Raw genomic sequence first — 21169 nt, 5'->3', positions numbered from 1 at the left:
TGTGGTCTACATTTTTGCAGCCCATATATGGTAGCTTTAATCAAACTATATCTCTTCTAATTATGTAGAATAATAAATAGTAATGAAATAGTGGAACCTCTCAGCAAAGAATTAATATGCTTGGATACCTATAACGCCAAGGAAAACAATGCTATCCTGCCAAATGCAAAGAATAAAATGATTCTTTTTCACATTCCATTGACAGATATCATCTTGACTAACAAATAAATTTTACTTCTTGGCTGGCTGGAGAAGCTTGAGGACATAGTCAGTTTAAGCTAAGCAAGTAAAAAAGTATTTTGTCTTTTTACTTGAAGAATTATTACTACACAGAAGAATAGAAAGACAGTCCCTCCACCATTAAGTCTAATATAATGTAATCCACCATCACTTCAAAATACTATCTTATCCTGCTGTATATCAAGATTGGAACAAAGATATTGCTACACCTTAAGGAAATATGGTCCATAAAATAATTGTGTGTACACACATATACCATATACATAAATATACATATGCTTTTTATCAAGTGGGATCCATTCTATGACTGCCTTGGTCATATGTATGTATATGTGTCTCTGTGTTTGTGTGTTTGTGTGTGTATATATATATACACATACATATACACATGTATAAACACACACTTTATACACACACACATGCACATACACTACAAACACACACATGGGGGGGAAGGAGAAGAAGAAAATAGTTGTTAGAGTACTCATTTAGTTGTCTGAATTTGCCCTACATGAAATATTATAATCAGGAATTGGCAGTGCTCACAAAGAATGCTAAGACACTAAAAACTAATCAGCCTTAACATTAACCAAGCTTAATAGGATGTGCAATAGTATCTGCTGGGACTTTCTCTAACACAGCGGTTCTCAACCCGCCTAAGAACATCGGAAAACACATATTTCCGATGGTTTTAGGAACCGAGACACAGCTCCACATCCATCTCCGCATGGCCTCCTCTGCCATTTGCAGAGAGAGAGAGACAGAGAGGCACTTTCACTTCCCTTCTCTCTCTCTCAGCGGACTTACCTCCTGCAGGGCTCCTGATTGGCCCTGCACCCGGTTGCCTCGCCCCCTGGGAGAAGCGCGGCCAGAGCTTTGTGGCCTTGGAGCTGCCTGGAAAAGCCCTGGGATCCCTCCTGGGAGCGGCCCACTGGAGGCTCCGCTGAGCGGGCCAGCCCTCCCGCAAGCTGCAGCCCAATGGAGACCAGCCCCTGCGATCCCCAGCCAGCCCGACCATTGGACCCGCTGGTCGGGAAGGCGCGCCAGGAAGGAAGAAGGAGATGCAGCAAAGGTAGGAGAGGAGAGCCATCTTCTGGGGCCCGGGGGCTTGGGCAGGCGCCAGGGCAAGAGGGGTGCCTGGGGGGAGCAGCCGGGCTGGCAGAGGGGCGGTGGTGGTTTCCTCGCCCTCATCCTCTCCTTCTTCCTCCTGGTACCCCCTGGGCAGCTCGGGCGAGTGCCAGAGCAAGAGGGCTACCTGCGGGGGGAAGCAGCTGGGCTGGCGGAGGGCTGGAGGGCCACGTGGCACCAGCTCCGACTGCAGCTCCATTGATGGACAGAGGACAAGGCTGGGCAGTGCGGAGTCCTGTCGGGGGTGGCAGGGACCCCCGACAATGCTGCCATGCCGCCATCGTCGCCTTAGCTGCTGCCTCCCATCCTGGTCCCCCTCCCTGCCCATTCGGCTGAGGATGCGGCAGGGGCAGCGGCCGGGCCGGGGGCAGCGGCGAGGGACCTCAACAATGCTGCTGTGCTGCTGCTGGAACCGCTGCCTCCTGTACTGCTTCCCCTCCCTGCCCGTTTGGCTGAGGATGTGGTGGGATGGCAGCTGGGCCAGGGGCGGCGGCGAGGAACCCCAATGATGCTGCCGTGCCGCCGCCGCCGCTGCCTCCCGTCCTGCTCCCCCTCTCTGCCCGTTCAGCTGAGGATGCGGCAGAGGCTGGGCTGGGGGCGGCGGGGACCCCCGATGATGCTGCCATAAGAGAAAGATGAAAGAGAGAGAAACAGAGGAAAAGAGAGAGAAAGAGAAGAGAGAGGAAAGAGAGAAAGAGAAAGAGGGAGGAAAGAGAGAAAGAGAAAGAGGAAAGAGAAGAGAGAAAGAGGAAAGAGAAAGAGAAAGAGAAAAGAGAAAGAAAAAAGGAAAGAAAGAGGAAAGAGAGAAACAGGAAAAGAGAGGAAAGAGGGAGGAAAGAGAGAGAAAGAGAAAGAGGAAAGAGAGAGAGAGAAGAGAGAGAGGAAAGAGATAGAGAGGAAAGAGAAAAAGAGAGGAAAGAAAGAGACAAAGAGAGAGAGGAAAGAGAGAGAAAGAGGGAGAGGAATGGCGCTTCTCAAAACAGGCTGGGCGGAGCTGGCGGAGTGCCCTTCCTGCCCCCCCTCTCCTGCCAGCTGGATGGGGGGTTGGGGGTCACCACAACATGAGGAACTGTATTAAAGGGTCGCAGCATTAGGAAGGTTGAGAATCACTGCTCTAACAGGTTAAACATATGTGAATCCAGCCATTGAATTAAAGCTGATGATATTGGAGTTTAGGCATTACTGTCTTCTGAGAAAGAAAATAGAAATTTGGATGGCACATATTTCCCTGATTTCAATGGAATTCATGGTTGTGACCATAGCCATAAACCAGACATGTCAAACAAAAGGCCCAGCGGCCGGATACGGCCCGCAAAGTGGTTTCATGTGACCCGCGAAGCCATCCTGAAAATAGTGAGGGTATGGCCCCACTGCCTTGGCCCTGGCCCAAGCCAGCCAGGAGCCAATGTACAATTTTGTGGTGGCCATCTACGATGAAATGCATTCAGTCGTAGCTCCACAAGGCCGTCTGGAAACAGCGAGGAGTCAGCCCCTGCTGTGTCGACCCCACCCCCTGGGTGCATGCTGAGCTGCGTTCTTGTCTGTTTTTCTCCCTCCCTCATCTCAAATATTTCCCCCCCATTCTGTACTAAGGAAGGAAGGAAGGAAGGAAGGAAGGAAGGAAGGAAGGAAGGAAGGAAGGAAGGAAGGAAGGAAGGAGAGGGAGGGTCTAAGGGAAGTCCTGCCCTGCTGCCCTTTCACCATCCCCTTGCCTCCTCCTCCTGGCCTATCCTGGGGGGTCTCTCATCCTATTGTTAAGGAAGCTTTGCAAACAAAGCCGGGTCTCCTCCCATGGCGAGGGAATGGGCCTCCCTCTGACTTTGCCCTCATACCCATCATGAGCAACCTGGCTAAGGAGAGCAAGCACAGCAGCAGCAGCTTTGAGGAGGAGGTAAGTGCAGCTGGGTGTCCCCTTGTGGAAGTGGGGCTGGGCTTGGTGCCGCGGGTGCTTGAGGGCCAGGCTGGGCATTTGACGTCACCACCATCCAGCCCCCCCACATGGCCTGAGAGGAACAATGAGTTTCCTCCAGTGGACCATGCCTTGGCACTTGCCCTGGTCCCACCCCCTTCTGCCAGAGACCCTCAGATCTGTCCCACTCCTGTCCAGGCCCCCACAGGTTGACGCGAACAATGTAGAGCTGACCATGTCCAGCCAGTAGGCCACACCCACTCTGTCCATGCCCACCCAGTAGGCCACAACCACACTGGCCACACACACACACCTCGAGGGCAACTGCAATGCTGATGTGGCCCTCAATGAAATTGAGTTTGACACCCTTGTCATAAACTAACAACATATTTTGAATAAATAACCACCAGATAACAATAGTGAGGCAATGGTGAGGTTCATTAAATTTAACTCCTTGCTTTCCTGCAGTAGCCATTTGAAGTTTTGCAGTCCAGATATGGTAGCCTTACGAAAATACTGAAATGATTGGGTCAGTTATCCAGAAGTTTTTAATTAATTTTAATTTTATTATGTAATAAATTCAAATAGATTGTTAATTTTGAAAGCAGGCAAAATATGAAACCTGGCATGAAATTGTAGCCCAAATGGTAACCAGATAAACTCAAGCAACTTTATCCTCTGAAATTGATTTAACACCCTCATGTGTTCTGAAACCATAGTTTAAACAACAATTTTAAACAACAACTTATGAGAAAGAATAAAAGGGACAACTTTATTAAAGCAAGCTATTCGGTGAAACTTGCACATTTGTATGCTATTGGAAATTGAAAGTAACAACTTAAATAAAATTAATAAGTAAAATTTAATGTATATAGGTACATGTATACTTGTAGGCTATTACTTATGTAATCACATAAAACTGAATGTAGTAGTTTGTTTTCTCAAAAGCTACAAGGTAACATCCAAAGGCTAAAAAAACATATGAGTCATTTAAAAAGTACCTTTGCTAGGGCTACTGAAGGGGTAGCCCTAGCAAAGGGTACATGCATATAAATCAGAAGCTGGTTGCTTGAAATCTTGTGCAGCTTGATAATCTCATGATTGGGACACTGTATTAACTTTTTATTCAATCCTAAAGGTGTCCAAAACGATAAAATGTGACATGATATCTGCTGCTATTATATCTGTTCACTGTTGATCTCTTAATTTTATGACAGTACTAAAAAGTTTTCAAAAACTATAGTAGTCAAGCCAACATATTGCTTTCTTCAGATGATTTTTACCTTATTACTCTTAACCTATATGGTCCATGCTATGTGAGCATGATGAGAGTTGTAGTCCAAACATAACTGGGAAGTACCAGTGCAGGAAAGGTTGGTTGAGGTTCCAAGGACCGAACATAGCTGAGATAACATTGTGTGAAAAAACACATCTCAAAGCATGCTCAGTTAGAATTAATTTACATGTCTACCCATTTTCTTTTTTTTTTTTTTGGATCTGCATATTTTAAATAAGATAGGGCCAAATCCTTCTTTTAGATGTATCCTACATCTAAATGCTAAGAGAAACAAATATAAAAAGAAACTTTAATATAAGAATGTGATGTGATATAGTCTGATACTATTGAAATATGCTGGATTTCAGCTCCTCAAATCTCCCAGCCAGCAATGGAGGTGTTAAAAGCCCAATGTTTCTGAAGAGTACCAGATGGATGGAGACTAGATCAGAACATCAGAGATGAACTAAAATGTGAAGGTGACCTTTCTCGATCATCATTGCTATGATTACAAAATGGGGGCAGCTGTAAACTTTATGGAGGAAGATGAGGTATTAATAAATAAATAAATAAGATGGAAAATAATTTGGTGAAAGGTTGCAAACTAAAGTTATTGATAACAACAATAAACCAGTTTCCTAATTTCTTCCATCTGGTTAGAATAAAGGTACAGTTCTATTTGAAGATGTCTCATTGCAGATGGTTTCACATTGGGGGTCATCCATAAATCATTATGTGACAAGGGCAGAATGGCACATAGGTTAGAATGAGGGCAGTTTAAAAGTGTGACATATTTTATAGATGGTTTGCAAGCCACTTGAAAAATCATTTTTCTGTCACCACTTCAGGCTGATTTCCATTACTTTGGTAAAGAAGCTTTTGTTCAGAATAGTAAAAGCACTCTGATTTTTTAATTTTTTTTATTTTTTTGCTGGAAGCAAAACTACAGCAAGCACTCAAATGAAATGCACATGGTAGCAAATACCAGCTTTATTTTGTATTACAGAAGCTGAAAGGTATCAAATTTTGGGGTGGGAGTGAGTGGGTTGGGATAAGCAGACAGGTAGTGAAGTTAGTGGGCTAATACAAACATACATAGGCAGAATGCACTGGCTGCATCCACACAATATGCTGAACCATAATCACAGAGATTGGGTACATAACATGAACTGGTTGAAATCATCTATGATATATACCAAGCAAAGCAATCATTTTCTGGCACTTAATGTCCAGTTGAAGCAGGTTATAGTACTAAGTACCTGAGTACTGAGGAAAATGCTTCAGTGAATAGGGTAGAACAAACTTCGGAATAAACATGTTTAAAATCATGAGAATTTGGCGGGTTTGCTTAAAACTGAGACTGAGTTTGCTTAAAACTGAGACTGAGTTCAATTACTAGCAAGAGGAATTAGGACTGAGAGCCAAGTATACAAGGATTAAGAGAGCAAGCCCCAAATGCTTTTGCTAGGACAGAAAATCTCAGAGCACTTCCTTGAGGGGAAAATGCAATCCTCATAAATTCAAAAAATGATTTGCATTGTCATGAAAATCAAAAGCAGGGGCTTGGGGCCTCCCCTTAGCCAGCCCTTAAAATGAAGGAAATGGAAAAGGGGATCAGTGAGGTCAAGTGGCATATTTGCCACAGTTCATTGTAAGTCTAAAACGTATACAACAATCTTCCTGAAAAGGTCTGTTGGTTTAGTTTGCATTAATCCTATGGATTGCACTTCAGGTTGGAGGATCCTAGTTATTTTATATTGTGTAAGAGCAATAACATTTAAGCTTTTGTGGAGAATTATCATTTATTCTATTTATTACATTTCTTGCCCATTTGGCCCCAGTGTTTATATTTCCTGAGTGCCATACAGAGATAGCATTTCCTGTATATTCTGAAGTAGTTGGCTACATGAAAAGTTTGTGCCAGAATAAATTTCATTTAACTTTTCATTTAGATTATAATGAATGAGATTTGTTGCATGTTTATTTTCAAACTAAAGAGGTTTCAGAGGCTTATTTTTCCATACCGCTTAGCATTTACAACCCCCTAGTGTCAGGACCACTCAGTGAGTAGGAACAGGCAGAAAAGTCTTGGACCTCAAAGTATTAAAAAAAAGTTAAATATAGACCTTTTCTCCTTTTTTTTATAAATGCTCTAAGTATTGTCACTCTGGATGTGTATTATTTTGTTTTAATGTATCATCCTCTTCCTTTTGATAGTGGTGGTGATGGAAGAGGAGGAGGACGAGGATGAGATGGCGAAGGCCTCTTTTGATTTGTATAGCAAAGACTGTTACCTACGATTTTCCGGCCCTGAGCTCTATCTGCGTGCAGGGCAAAAAAAAAAAAAAAAGCCCCAGGGCAGAGGCGACAGAGGAACGAGCTTGAACCTGATTGCCTCGGGTCTCTTCTCGGAAACCCCAGCCTACAGGGGGGAGTTCCGGGTTTAGGGCTGGAAACGGGCCCGATGAACTGCTTGCCCAAGGAGGAAGCCGTTCTCCATTGCAGGAGACAGGGGACTAGTCCTCATCAATCCCTGCGGCCGTCGGCTCCCTTCTCCCCCCCCCCCTTTGAAGTGGGTCGGGCAACGACTCCAAACCTTGAAGACGCCGGTGAGGCGTGTGTCAGGTATGGGCTTCGGTGAAGGAAGGGGGGCGACGGCGGAGGAGGCTTTTCAGAGAGTGACAGCTGCAAGACAAACCCCGGGCCAGGCGGCGGAAGAGACTCAGCCAGGTAAGGAAGAGCGGGCAGGCTAGGCAGAGAAGGAGAAGGGAAAGTGAGGCTCTCCCGCCGTCCACCTCCACATTCCTCAGTCCGTCGCTGTCTCGTCGTCTTCTGCACGTTTGCTCTCTCTATCTCAGCGCCATCAGCCACCCTTCTGCCCGCCCCCTTCGGTGTTCTGCTCTACCCGATGCCTCCTGCTCTATACTTCCTTCCCCATCCATCTCCGGCACCTCCAAACCAGTTCCGCCGGTCCTTCTCCATCAGGGTCTTTCCCATTCCCCCACGCACAGCGGCGTTGCTTCATTCTCTCTTCTCTCTCCCGTACTCCCCACCTCCAGCTGGGGAGTGGAGCCTCCGCCGACTCGCGCCTTCCACACCCCCACCTCAAACTCCAGCAGCTTTTAGTCTGTTCGCCTGAATTGCAAAGCAGGGAATGGGATCCCGACGGCGCCGAGCTACTCTTAGTGTTTGGAAGCCCGAAGGAGGCGTCTGGGGCACTTTAAAGGTAGGAGGCGAGTCGCGGCGGAGAGGGACTCTGGAAACCCGTCTCTCTCGACTAGGTGCCCTCCACCTGGGTGGGATTCCTAGCCGGAAAACTGATTGAAAGATCAGGGCAATTATCGCCCAATTCCTCCAGAGGGCATCAAGTTGAGGGCGACGCGTGCTCTCGAGCCAGAAGTTCACTTTTCTCTCTGGGACATCAGGAGGCCTGCAGCCCCATCTAGAAGTGACTTCCCTGTGAAGCACACTAACAAGTGATTAGGCACTATTTTCCTTCTCCCCAATATTCTTTCCTCTGCTGGGAGGCTGCCCTGCCTTCCTCTCTCAGAAAAAAACAGCCTAGTCCTCCTACCTCCAGGTAAATGGGCGGCAAGCAGAGAGGGAGAGGATATAGCCATAATCCATATGCCATATTTCTCATTCCCACAATTGCCTATGAGCAGGACTAGATGGAAACCAGCTGGAGAGAGAAAAGCGGAAATATCCCTGCCTGCTTTGGATTACCTGCTGGTGATGGAAAGCAGGATCTCTGGGTGCCTTGTAAGGAGAGCAATTTAATACTTAGGGAAAACAGGGTTGCTTCCCCACTGCATGATCTCTTCCCTTTGCTTTGACTTAAGTCACGCTAGCAATGCACATGCTTTCCATAATGCTAATGAGGAAGGTGGATGAGAATTTTGACCTCTATAGCATGAGAAACAAAGACAATCTTGTATTTAAATCACCACAATTTCTACAGTGGAAGTGGGGTTAAAGATAGGTTGTATAGGATAGGTCGGAGGCCCGTTTTCTCCAGCGTGGAGAAAGAATTTTAATTTTCCAATTCTAATTAACTAGCAAAACTAATTCCCATATTGTCTGGAAACTTTGAGTATTATATGGTGATGCATCTGGAGAACACCACTGAGGACCAGCTCTCTAAGCAAACTTTATGTAATTCTTAGGAGTTTGATGAAGGGACATAGGGCCTGAGTGCTCATTCAGTCATTCATTCATTCCACTTCTATAGTCACCCATCTCAGACAAGTGACTCTGGGCAGCTTACAGTTCTAAACTATAAAACAAAACAATTAAAAACAATACAAACATCCCATAATACTCATTTGGGTGACTTTCCCCCAAATAAGCTTGTTATTTAGGAAGCAAATATGTGGGAGGAGATCAATCCACCCACATTCTCCTTCTTCCCCATCTTCTAATTTGGGTGGGAAAGAATGTCATTCCATTTCACATTATGTGGAGATTCTTAGCAGTACTGGTGGGAAATATGATTCAAGAGTAGTTTGTAGTGGAAGACACCAGTCAGTAACAGTGAAATACATTTATATTGTACATAATTAATTGCAGATATCCTATTAATAATAAAGTATAGTTGATCAGGACTGGAAGAGATATTAAAAGATATCTATCTTTTAATATCTATATTATATCTATATTCAGTACAAGTCAGCTGGTGACTTTTCCTTTAATGTACAGTACGTTTGTGCTTTTGAGATATATAATCATCATTGGAATGTATAAATAGTGCTAAAAAGATAGATGAGAATAATTGTGTATAGCTGAAACAAAAGTTTAAAGGGTTGATGTGGGTCTTTCATGTTCTTCCTAATTTATGCTCCCAGATTTAAATCACTGCTTAAATGAAATCTTAAATAATTCCTAGATTCCCTAGCCCTTCTGAATAAGCCCAATTTTTCAATTTTTAATAATCTTAATTGATCTTAGGTGCCCAACCACGTGACTTAAAATACTTGTTGGATCTACTTAATATTTTTACTTGTTAGAATCAGAGAATGTTACAAACAACATAGAATTCAAGAATGGAGTAACTTTGTGCACATCCAGATTTTATTTTCAATATCAGAACTGAACTGAGGTCACTATCATTTTCATCTAAGGCCCATTATTGGCTACCCGTTTCTTTTCTTCATTTCTCCCACTTAATTGAGGTGAAAAAAATTCAGTGTTCCTATCATGAAGCTCTTAGCACCCCAGAAGCCCTTTTTTCCCTGATCTGATTTATTTTAAGACACCGATATCTACTAGCAGTTACTTGGGGTCAACTTTAAGTACAGTTCTTGGATCCTGTGTATCCAGATTGCATCCTTGCTCAAATTGGTCAAAGACTTTGAGCTTTGTGATTCACAGGTTTGGGCTCTTTTTTAAAGTGACTCCTTAAGTCCCAAAGTAATTCTCAGCTTCAAAGGAGTCCAAATTCTGACCATGAATCCTCTAAAATTCCCCAAAATCTCTGCATGCAGAACTATTGGACTCGGGTATCTCAAAGGTTAGTACAAAGGGGAAGCCAGAGTATTCCTATACAGAGTTGAATGGAAATAGATATTACTTCATTTTGGTATCTCAGACTTTTTGGCTCATGCCTGCAAGCCAGGTAAGGCCATGCTATCATATAAAGGGGAAAGGAGATTTGTAGATAGAACCAGGATGGAGACTTGGACAAGACTATCAACAGGCTGTGGTCGAAAAAAATCAAAGGGTTAACCACAATGGTGTGATTGTAACTGTTTCTATGTGCACCACCATGATGCAGATAAAGAAAAAAAGATGGGCTTCAATCCCACCATTGTGGCCACTTCTTGATATTCTAAAGCATATCTTAGAGGGGCTCCATAAGATATGGTTAAAACTAGGATAGGATAAATAGATCCTATGGAGAAATTACCTGAGTTCAAAGTGAATAGCCAATTTAAGCAAATAATTCTTTGCATAAAAGCCTATGTATCATAAATCCAAATGTCTCAAGTACCAGGCATAGAATTTGAAGTGTTCAAAATTTCAGCTTCTTTTTAAGCAAAGGTTAGTTTGGTTTGCCAAGAAGTCTCAGTTGTAACTTACTGAATAAAACATTATTGACTGGGATGAAAGACTACATTAACTATAAACCATGATTGCGAATCATACTACAAGACACTAAGCCAAAACAAATCAAACCAAACCATAAGGAGACTTGAGCTCAGAATGTGAACACCACTTATGTTAATGTGTACATGGGAAGGCCAGTGATGAATCTCCTACTATATTTTTAAATGGAGATGGCGAGGGAGCTGAAAACCACTGAATACTCATCTCATTTAAACTGATAGTAGGATCTTGATTGTATTATACACAGTTCTAGGCTTTCTTCAGGTAGAAACTCATATAGGGTAAAGAGGACTTCCAGAAGATGGTGTGCTGAACAGCAGGCAATTTTTTTCTCACACTCACAAACAAACAGCTGATTTTGCTGCCAAAGCTGACTATTTGGCAGCTTTGCTCCTTAGAACTGAATGGGAAAAACTAGGAAGGACACAAACACACACACACACACACACACACACACACACACACACCTTCCCTGCCAAAAAAAATGAAAGAAAGAAACTTATACATGCTAAGATGCAATTCTTGCCAAAATATCTAAAAGGGCCAAGATTCCTCCCTGTCATATTACCAGACAGAAAAAAAGAGGAAAGAATGAATGAATGGAATACCAAGAGCTTTCTGTATAGAGCTTCAAGCCAGAACTGTGGACATCTTTGACATAGCTAAGGCTCCCTGTTTGTTGAGTGGTATTGCCGCAGAAGAGCATGTTGGAGCCTGCACTACACTAAGCTACACATACCTCCTTGAAGCAGGGGCTGGTTCCCCTTGCCTTAAATGCCTGCAGCTTCACATCACAGCCCCCTCTCTTTCCCATGGGAGGGAGCAAGGTCATGAGTGTTGGGCATTGTGGGTAAAATGCTTATGCAAATAGCCTAAGGTTGAGGTTTAATATTGTTTGCTTAGCCACTAGGCACCACTCCTTTTTCACAGACCCCAAGAGTCCAAGTCTCACCCTTTTGTAAGTCAGAAAACAACATATTCTATGGTCTTTCCCAAACTACCTTTGCTAATACCAAGGAAAGCAAAATAAGAAATTTTGTTCTCTCTCTCTCTCCCTCCCTCCCTCCCTCCCTCCCTCCCTCCCTCCCTCTCTCTCTCTCTCTCTCTCTCTCTCTCTCTCTCTCTCTGCCTTACCTATTAGAGCTTCATTGCTATTGTTCTACGGAGTGACTTTTTATTTTTTTTCTTTATTCTTCATTAGGCAAAATAGGAATATGGACTGCTCATTACCAGCCTTTTGGTTCATTCTTCTTCACATTAGCCTGCACTCTTTCTGGGACTACAAATTTAGCAAATTAAGCAGAGAGATAGACATGTACTTGCATATGTTCTAAGAACAAACTCTTTTTTCTTATATTACATTCTCTTATCCTGTTCTCCTTTTCTCTCCCTGCCATTCAGATGGAATAAGGGAACTTGTTTTTCTGGCCCCACATACTGATTTCCCCCCTCCTATTTCTCCCCCCTCCAGCATTAGTGATGATGCATATTGCATGGGTTTAGTTTAGCCCAGGCTAGGGGGGAGGGGAGAAGAAAGGGAGGGGAGGTAGACCCAGTGTCAGTTTCAAAGGCAGGAGGGATTAGCTACCCTCCAAACCCAACCCCCTGTGGTAGTTCTCTCCAGATGTTAATACATCTGGATCCCAGTCCCCTGGCTCCTGTCAGCAGCTGGAGAATTTGTAGGGTTCATCAGCAGCCCTTGGGTTGGGGTAGAGCAGTGGGCAAAAAAGGTGCTTAATTAATTCCTTTTCCAGTGGCCAAGGCAGGTGCCACAGGAGGTATGCTTTTGGGCATAGTCTCTGACTTCATGTCCTGTTCAGCTTCTTGACTTGTGACTTCAACAGAAGAATATTCTTAACCTCTGGCACAAGAAAGATTTTTCAAAGAATCTATTCTCTCTGCACCATCCTTTCTCTCACTAGTACTCTCCCAGTTGTGTTCATCTTTAATGTCCTGTTGACTAGGTACATTGAGAGTTAAATGGTACCAATTGGGGGTTAAGAGTAAATTCCCTGGATGTTTTTTTCCATACTGGAGGAGGAGAGAACTTTTAAAGTTTGAGCGTAATACCCAGCATCCTTGCCATACTGAAAGCCACTTTTAGCTGGGGGGGAGGATGTTGGGGGGAGGAAACACCACAGGAATTGTAATCTAACATACTTGGAGGCTGAAAGTTAGTTAGACTATTATAAAAAGTAATTGGGTAGTGCTATGGAGTCTCTGAGCACCAGTTTGATGTAATGGTTAAGACATTAGACTAGAAACTGGGAGTGCGTGAGTTCTAGTTCTGCCTTAGATACAAAGGTAGCTGGGTGCCTTTGAGTTAGTTACTTTCTTTCACTCCTAGGAAGGAAGCAATGGCCAACTACTCCCCAAAAAACTTGACAAGAAAACTGCAAGGACTTGTCCAGGCAGTTAGCAGGAGTCAACACTTACTCAAAGGCACATACACACATGAGACTCGGTGGGGAATATTTTTTTATAGCAATTGTGCCAGGAATCCAGTCAGTGCCAGGAATCCAACTTGTAAAAGATAGTTTCTTTAAATACTTCCAGCATATTTTTCAGCACCTTTTGAGCATTTCCATTTGTCTTGGCCCATTGTCTCATATGTGATTGTGGAATGTATTCTTTCTGAAAAGCCTATATTTCTGTCTCCTTTGGCTTTTCCAGATGCAGCAATTGTAACTTTCGTGCTTTGGGCTGGAAGACAGTGGTTTTATAAAAGACGAGAGTTGGAAAACATAACATTAATTCAGGGTTTCAGTGGGAACAAATATAGCCAGGTTTAATTGTGGTCATTTAAGTCTGGGACATATGAGCAATTTTAAAATAGCATGTTCCAGTTAGGAATTTGCATACCAATAGCATTCAATGTAAAAGAATTTAATTTATATTAATTTTCATATGTATTCAAGATATAGGACCAACCTCCATCTGACCAACCTACTGAGATTTCTGTCTGCTAGATTTTATAAGTATATAGATTTTCTAGCCTGCTACATTTTGTAGAATATTAAAAATCTCTACAAGTTGATGTACTCTAGCTGCTGGTGCGTATATGTCTCTTCTATACACACATACCTTGCCGTCAATTTATTTGGCTGAGGGAAATAGGAATTATAATCCAGCATATCTAGATGGCAAATGATTACAGGAGACTAACTAAGCATAGGCAGGATGGTAGTTTAATTTTCTCTTCACTGAGAGGGTGTTGTTTCCCTCTTTTGCCAGATCTTATGAGTGACATCAAATTCTCAGCCAAGTCCATATTCTTTCACATCTTCCTATTGCCATCCCTTACCAACAGTGAGGCAATTTTTTAACCTCTGGGTGAGGACCATTCTCTTTGCTATCTCAGCAGAAGCAAGGATGCAGCATGAGATTTGATGGGACCTGAGAAGTCCCGTCTTTCAGACACATGAACAGCAAAGAGTCACAAGTGCCTGTAAGAGACACAGCAACAAAAAGACGGTCTTCGCAACACAGGCTGGCTTGCATTACCAAATATCCAAGCAAGACCCCACTCTGGGGGGGTCATGAATAAAGCCCAGGATCTGCTTGACTGTGGCCGGAGGAAGGCTTGAATCACAGGTAATCCTCCTACCCACTTTTGTCTGTGTGCTTTTATTGAAGCTTTCCTGAATCAGCCTGGATTCCTTTTCTTTTGGGAGGAAAGCACAGGGCCTCTCATGAAAACGTGCATGAGGTTTTTTTTTAACCTTCTGAACCTAAAAAAGGTGTTCCTTTAATGAACCAAGTTGTTCAAGGGTACATCTTTAACTCTTAAAACTTCTTTAATGAATAGCAAAGAGAACTATACTCATGGGAAGTCTGAAGATTTCTGAATCATTTCTGAAGTATGCAGTGCCCTAGTGTTTATTATAATTATACTAATGAAAAAAGAATTGGTGAGGGATGAAAAACTACTGATGGGGGTTTTTTTATGGGAATGATAAGAAATATAATTTATTGAAATCTGGCCAAGACTTAGGTTTATACAAGGGAGACTGGAAAGATCTTTCTTTAGTCTGTTTTATCTTGGAATTTAATACTTCTAGCACTTTGTACCTGGTTACTGACAATTATGAACTGGGGATACTGAGCTGTGTTTAATTCAATATTAGCTGACGGTTTGCTAATCTTGTAATTCCTTTGCTGATAACATCAGATTCTTTTATAAACTGAGTCCAGTCTGGACATCAACAGGCACTTGCTGGAAAACATGATACACTGAAAGTTCCATTGTTCTCAGAGATTTTACATAAGAAGAAAAACAAATGTGCCAGATGGTAGGCCTCTGCATGAACTACCCATGCTTACTTTTGCCTGCAATGAGATGCTTTGATGGAATATCTGAGACATGGCATTCTGGGAAAAATTAAGATGGCTGCTGCAATTGTACCATTTGAAATCCTTTTAGATAAAGGTTTTCTCAATCCAAGAATGGAATTGGCCCAACTAGAAAAGTGGAGGATGGTGGAAAAGGAGAAGAAAGGGAATAAGAGCTCAGAGTTGATGATCAATGTCAATTTATTGTTGCTTTCTTTTTTCTGCATAGGTCCCCGCTGTGCAGAGTGATGCTTATTCTGTTCCATGCCATGGTCACCCCATTGCTCTGTGTCATCCAGGCTGCCCCCCTTCCCAATACCTATATCCTCCTTAACACCACTGATACTCTCTGGGCTGAGACTCCCCTGAGGGATTGGGACCTCTTCTCTCCACGTGTCACTCTATCTAACCAAGCTCCTGAAGAGCCCCCCTTGCTTTTCCTCATGGAGGACTCCAATACCCAACCTGGACAAGCTGCTAATAGAACATTCAAGTCCAAACGGTCATTGGAAGGGTCCCTACGCCGGGGAGAAATGTCTGTATGTGACAGTGTTAACGTGTGGGTGACAGACAAACGGACAGCTGTCGACATCCGTGGCAAAACGGTGACAGTGTTGTCTGAGGTCCAGACACTTACAGGTCCCCTTAGGCAGTATTTCTTTGAGACCAAATGTAATCCAGCTGGAGGAACTGTGGGTGGCTGCCGGGGTGTTGATCGACGCCATTGGATCTCTGAGTGCAAGGCTAAACAGTCTTACGTGAGGGCTCTGACTATGGATTCTGACAAGATTGTTGGCTGGCGCTGGATCCGGATTGACACTTCCTGTGTCTGCACCCTACTCACACGCACTGGCCGGACGTAGAAAAGAAAGGGGCATAGTCCGTGACCTCATTTTGGCCAATCAAAGCATGGCCAGCTCTCTAGTATGTTCAGTCACGGATTGGAATGATTCCTAAATTTAACTCAGCTTTCATTGGCCAGTGTGTGTGTGTGTGTGTGTGTGTGTGTGTGTGTGTGTGTGTGTGTTTGCACGTACATGTGTCTGTGTTGAAAAAAGAAGAGGGTGGTCTCTAGTGACTAATAGCTTCTGGGCTACACTGCTGATTCCATTTGTGCTGCAGCAAAACTAAGGGGGAAGTACATCATTATGGCCATAAGCTCTGGGCTTTTGCTGCCTAAGTGGAAGAATGTTTTTTCTTGTTAAATGGGCTGGAAGAGGAACTTTAAAGTCCTGCCTGGGAAAAGTTATGGCTGGAGGGCTGCATTATCCATGCAAACTGGTGGGTAGTACAGAAGAGATTAGTGGGTCTTTTGCAGTCAAGAGGATCTCAGTGATCACTGTTTGTGATCTAGGCATGAATATCAAGGTCCTTCTTTTCTACAGTCCTCACTACCTCCCCCCCCCCCAATGTTTTTCCTTCTGTGCACTCTACTAGTTCAGGGTTTTTCAAAATGTCTACCCTCGGGGAACATTTCCCATTTCCACACATCTGCCAAGGATTCCCTGCACGATTTAAAAAGTTCTTTTAGGGCATGTTTGAAAGTGCATTGTCTGTACATGTGTGGCCAGCAGCCACACCTGCTGGGCCTCACCTCCATTCTGTGCACACAGCCTAGAACTTTAGAGAGTGCATTGGAAAGAAAATTAAGTAGTTGTGGGAGGTTCGTCCACCTTTACCAAACTGTATCTTGTAAAAACATCTGATTCACCACTGAAGGCCTTTGGAATAGTTTTGAGAGCAGTTTCTGAGGCGGAAAATGTTTACTTCTGGAACTCCCTTTTTTTTCCAGTTTGCCCCTCTCTTCCTATTTATTGCCTCACCTCCAGTTAAGAGTCTGTGATCCAATCATGCCATGTTATTAATTTATGTGTGTGCATTTACTCTGTGGGAAAATCATTTTTAGGGGTGTGTGTGGGTGTCTGGGGGTGTGTGTGGGTGTGTGCGTGCGCGTGTGCATTGGAGGGATTAAAAACAAAGTTCTTAACTTCCTTTCCATTGTTATGAATATTTACTTTTGGGAGCTGGGGGTGGCTGGGTGGGGAAGCAGAGGAAGCCACTACTCAAGAAAGCAAAACTTGGATTGCATCCAGTCCATCCTAACACCCCGGCTCAGCCTTTCTAATATTTTTGAAGTGCCCATAGAACAGGCTCTCCACCTGAGCCACTGATTGCTCTGTGACCTTTAATGCCACCTGGAGGCTGAAAATAACACTGCAGAGTCTTAATCAGAGGTCAAGTCTTCTTCACGAACACATTCATGGAATTTTCTTAGAAACGATACAGAAGCAATCTGCCATTGCCACTCTCTGAATTGCTTTCAACTTTTCAGTCTAACTCATATTTCTCAACTTCAGTAACTTTCAGATGTATGGACTTCAACTGGGGAATTCTGGGAGTTGAAGTCCATACATCTGAACGTCACTGAGGTTGAGAAACACTGGTATAGACACTACCCTGGGATTTCTTGAAGTTTCCCATCAAAGTACTATCCAGACTCAACCCTACTTAGCTTCTGAAACTAGAGAAGATCAACCAGATGCTTCCCTCAAAGGTAAAAAACTTTCCTCCATACAGGTGCTATATTTAACATTTTGGGGTGAGGGAGGCTGACAGCTGCGCATATTCTATCAGAACTATCAATTTTCACTAATCATTGTCAGATGATGTACAAAAACATATAATTTGGATGTTGCAGGCAGCCCACTCTGGTTTAGGTATGGATATTTTTAGTATTAAGAGCCTACTGCGGGCTAAAACCAACATTACCAAACTTCAAAGAAATGACATATTGAATTTATGCCCAGTATTAATCTGACTATATACTGCAGCAACAGATTATTGCTTAATTTTGCCAAGTTTGAAAAATTCTTGAAGCTATCAAAGGAAAACACTTCAACAAACACAATGTGCTAAACATACATAATACTATACTGAGATACTAGAGATTTTGACCTTTTGTTTGTATCAAATAGTTGTGAACAGAAAAACTTAATGCAAGTGTCAACTATGGCCCTTTCAATGTCATTTGGGTTAAAAGGGAGAAGCTGAATAGAATAGGAAAGAAAACAGTGAGAAGAAGAGGATATACTTAATGGACAAAACTGGAGGAAAGTATAACCTAATGGCTGAAGGTAAACATGTATATTATTAATGTTAAAAAGGATCTCAGGGTACAAGATTGGTGGTACTGTAGACATTTGGTTTAGAAAGGCTTAATAAAAATTCCTTTCTTAATATTACTGGGGATAAGTGTGGATCATTATATATGTTATGTAGACAGAATAGCATCTCCATGAAGAAGCAGCAGCTCAGCTTTGGCAAGCTCAGAAAATACCCCAAATTTTGCAAATACTTGAGGAAAATAAAATTTACAAGGGAAAGAAAAACATCCAGTAAGATGGAGGCACCCCTATGGAAAAAATAAAAATGAACTAATTTAAAAGTCTAGTTCTAACAGGAGAGATGTCACATTTCTTTATAATGCAGTTCCTCTTTATTGTAGATCTGAAAAGTATCCCAAAATTGAGCACTTGGCACTCACTTTGGAATTATAACAATTATAAGAATGTTTGCTTATATTGCTTAATAGAACTTGATATACAGTAGGTAGTCTTTGACCATAATGCAACCTGCTCATTATAGTTTTAAGTTATGATGGTTGTAAAGTGGATCACCACTTGGACTGGATCCATTTTTATGAACCACATTAAGTGACTCCATTATTTGCTATGATCTGTTTTTGCTGAAAAGTGGGAGTAACTTACAGTTTTCACAAAAAGTCTTAATTTGTGATCATATAACGGCAGGATGCTGAAAACCACCATAAATATGGGTCAGTCCCTAACACTTGAAATGCAGTCACATGACCACATGGAGGGAGTGGCTGTCAGAACTTTGAAACTAGATTACAGTATTAGTATTGCTTGGGTGGTCCCTTGTAACTTTAAATGGCTGCTGTGTGACTGGTTGTAAGTTGAAACTGCAATAAAACAGTGATATCCAAGAATACTGAAAAGTGGTGATGTTGTGCATATTGACAGCAGCAACTCTGTTTTGGGCTCTATGAGGACAAAATTGGCATGGTCTTTGCAAAATAATTGCAAAACCATCATTCTTTGACCTGAAATCTTTTCAGGCAGCTACATATATTTGCTTTTTATAGAACCTTTCCTTATAGAAAGGTGAATATTTGGGTTTTTGAGTTGGCTCTCCCCCCCCCCCCCAAATACTATGCGGATTAGAATAGAAAATTTAATTTTTGGAAAATCTGGGAAGTCAGAACTGTTTTATGCTGATACCATTTTTGCCTATTCAGCTCCACAACATTGTTCAAGGCATTTACCAGCTCTACCATGCCAATTTTGTCCTCATAGAACCCAAAACAGAGTTGCTGCTGTCAATATGCACAACATCACCACTTTTCAGTATTCTTGGATATCACTGTTTTATTGCAGTTTCATTTGAGTCTGACATTGTTTTCCCCTGATGCTTTAAAATGGTAATCCTGACTATTTTAGGCCAGGAATAGGCTGCTTCTGGCCTGAAGTCAAGCCTCATTTATGTGGGAAATGATCCAGTTTAGTTTTGGAGGTATTGGCCATTGTAATGATAGGCAACCTGATGTTTTTCAAATGTGATTAGGACTATAATTCCCAGAAGTCCTCACCATTATTCATGTTGGGTAGGTATAATGGGAAATGTAATCCGAATGTCATGGTTCTGATAGATCAGGCATGTCAAACTGCTGGCCCATGGGCCAGATGCGTCACATCAAAACCATGCCCATCCCAGTGCCGGCAATGGGGGAAAAGTTGCAATATGTCACACAATGTCACGTGACGTCATGAGTTTGACATTCCTGCGATAGATGAAACCCATGAAAAGAACTTCAAGACTAGAATTCTTCCTTAAATAACATTTTATTCAGGAAACGTTTCGGCACTACATAGTTGAACCCAAAACTAGTTTCCCTTCCCCCAGATACAAAGTAACAAATTGCAATTCCCACCCCCCCAATAAGCAGTCATAAATCACGTTCTCCAATTAGCCTGAAACATGGGCTTTCTCCCCAGCTCCTCAGCCCACCAAAATGTTATCAATTCATCCTTGGGTTCCCACAAAGCAGCATTTATTATTATGACTAACTAAGCTTAAGCATTCATCCCAACCCCCACTTCTGCACCTGATTTCTAAATAGAAGAAAAAGCATGTTAAAAGCAAAGAGAAAATGACTGCGATTTTCATCAGTTGTCAGAGCGGGAAACATCCAATGTTTACAGCGTTGAAATCCCCCCCCTTTACAAAAAGGATAAATCCTGCAATTCAAATAAAATCATAGGTTAGGAGTTGCCTCTCGGTTTATTAGGGTGCTTTTCATAGAATTTACTAATGAGCCTGTCAGTTTTTACGTCACTAGATTTTACCCAAGTGGCTTTAGATAGTGGGTACCCTTTCTACTGCATTTAGTACTATAACTTTCCCTTGAAAATCTAGAATCAAGAATACACCTCACTTCATAATGGATCTGTCCAGCTACCACCAAAGGGCCAGGTGCCTTTTTAGGGGGAGGTTGTAAGGTAGAACTCCGAAAGGGTTTCAGTAGGCTACATTGGAACACAGAGTGGACTTTCCCTAAGAGTCTGGGAAGTTTTAACTCCACCGTAACTAGGTTTATGATTTTTACGATGGGGAAGGGACCTAGATACTTCAGTCCCAACTTCTTACTAGGCAACATGAGTCGTAAATATTTTGTGGATAAGTAAACTTTTCCCCCAACCCTTTGGGGAGCCCTTTTTTTATCCACTTGTTTTTTATATGTCTCAGAAGCCTTTTTCAGAGTGGTTTTTATTTTGTCCCAAACCTCCTCCCACCCCTTCACCCACTGGCCAAGCGTTTGGGAAATAGAGTGTCCTTGAGGATATTTGGGTATAGGGTTGAATTCTTTTCCTGTGGCAATTTTAAAAGGCATAAAACTGGTGCTGCTCTGAACAGAGTTATTGTAAGCAACCTCTGTGAAAGGGAGAAGGTCAGTCCAGTTCGTTTGTTGATAATCCACATAGCATCTAAGGTATTGCTCCACCATTGAGTTCGCTTTTTCAGCCGCCCATTCATAGATGGGTGAAAAGCTATGATAGTCCTTGCAATGACTTGAGGAAATTCCTCCAAAACGTAGCCGT

General features: G+C 42.6%; 1 protein-coding gene across 1 annotated transcript; it reads left to right on the top strand.

Annotated features, from left to right (window-relative positions):
• Positions 1–4421: 4421 nt before the first annotated feature.
• NTF4 (neurotrophin 4) lies at positions 4422–18935 on the top strand. Its single transcript, XM_039360229.1, has 3 exons — positions 4422–7779; positions 13893–14252; positions 15220–18935. Exon 3 carries the CDS (start codon positions 15239–15241, stop codon positions 15851–15853), a length of 615 nt encoding a protein of 204 aa, XP_039216163.1. The 5' UTR covers positions 4422–7779; positions 13893–14252; positions 15220–15238; the 3' UTR covers positions 15854–18935.
• Positions 18936–21169: the final 2234 nt, after the last annotated feature.

The sequence above is a fragment of the Crotalus tigris genome, unplaced genomic scaffold (assembly GCF_016545835.1).
Source record: "Crotalus tigris isolate CLP2741 ecotype Arizona unplaced genomic scaffold, ASM1654583v1 scf7180000019161.1078591, whole genome shotgun sequence".
Lineage (NCBI taxonomy): Eukaryota > Metazoa > Chordata > Lepidosauria > Squamata > Viperidae > Crotalus > Crotalus tigris.
Note: the sequence above shows the minus strand (reverse complement) of the source record. Positions and strands in the feature narration are given on the sequence as shown.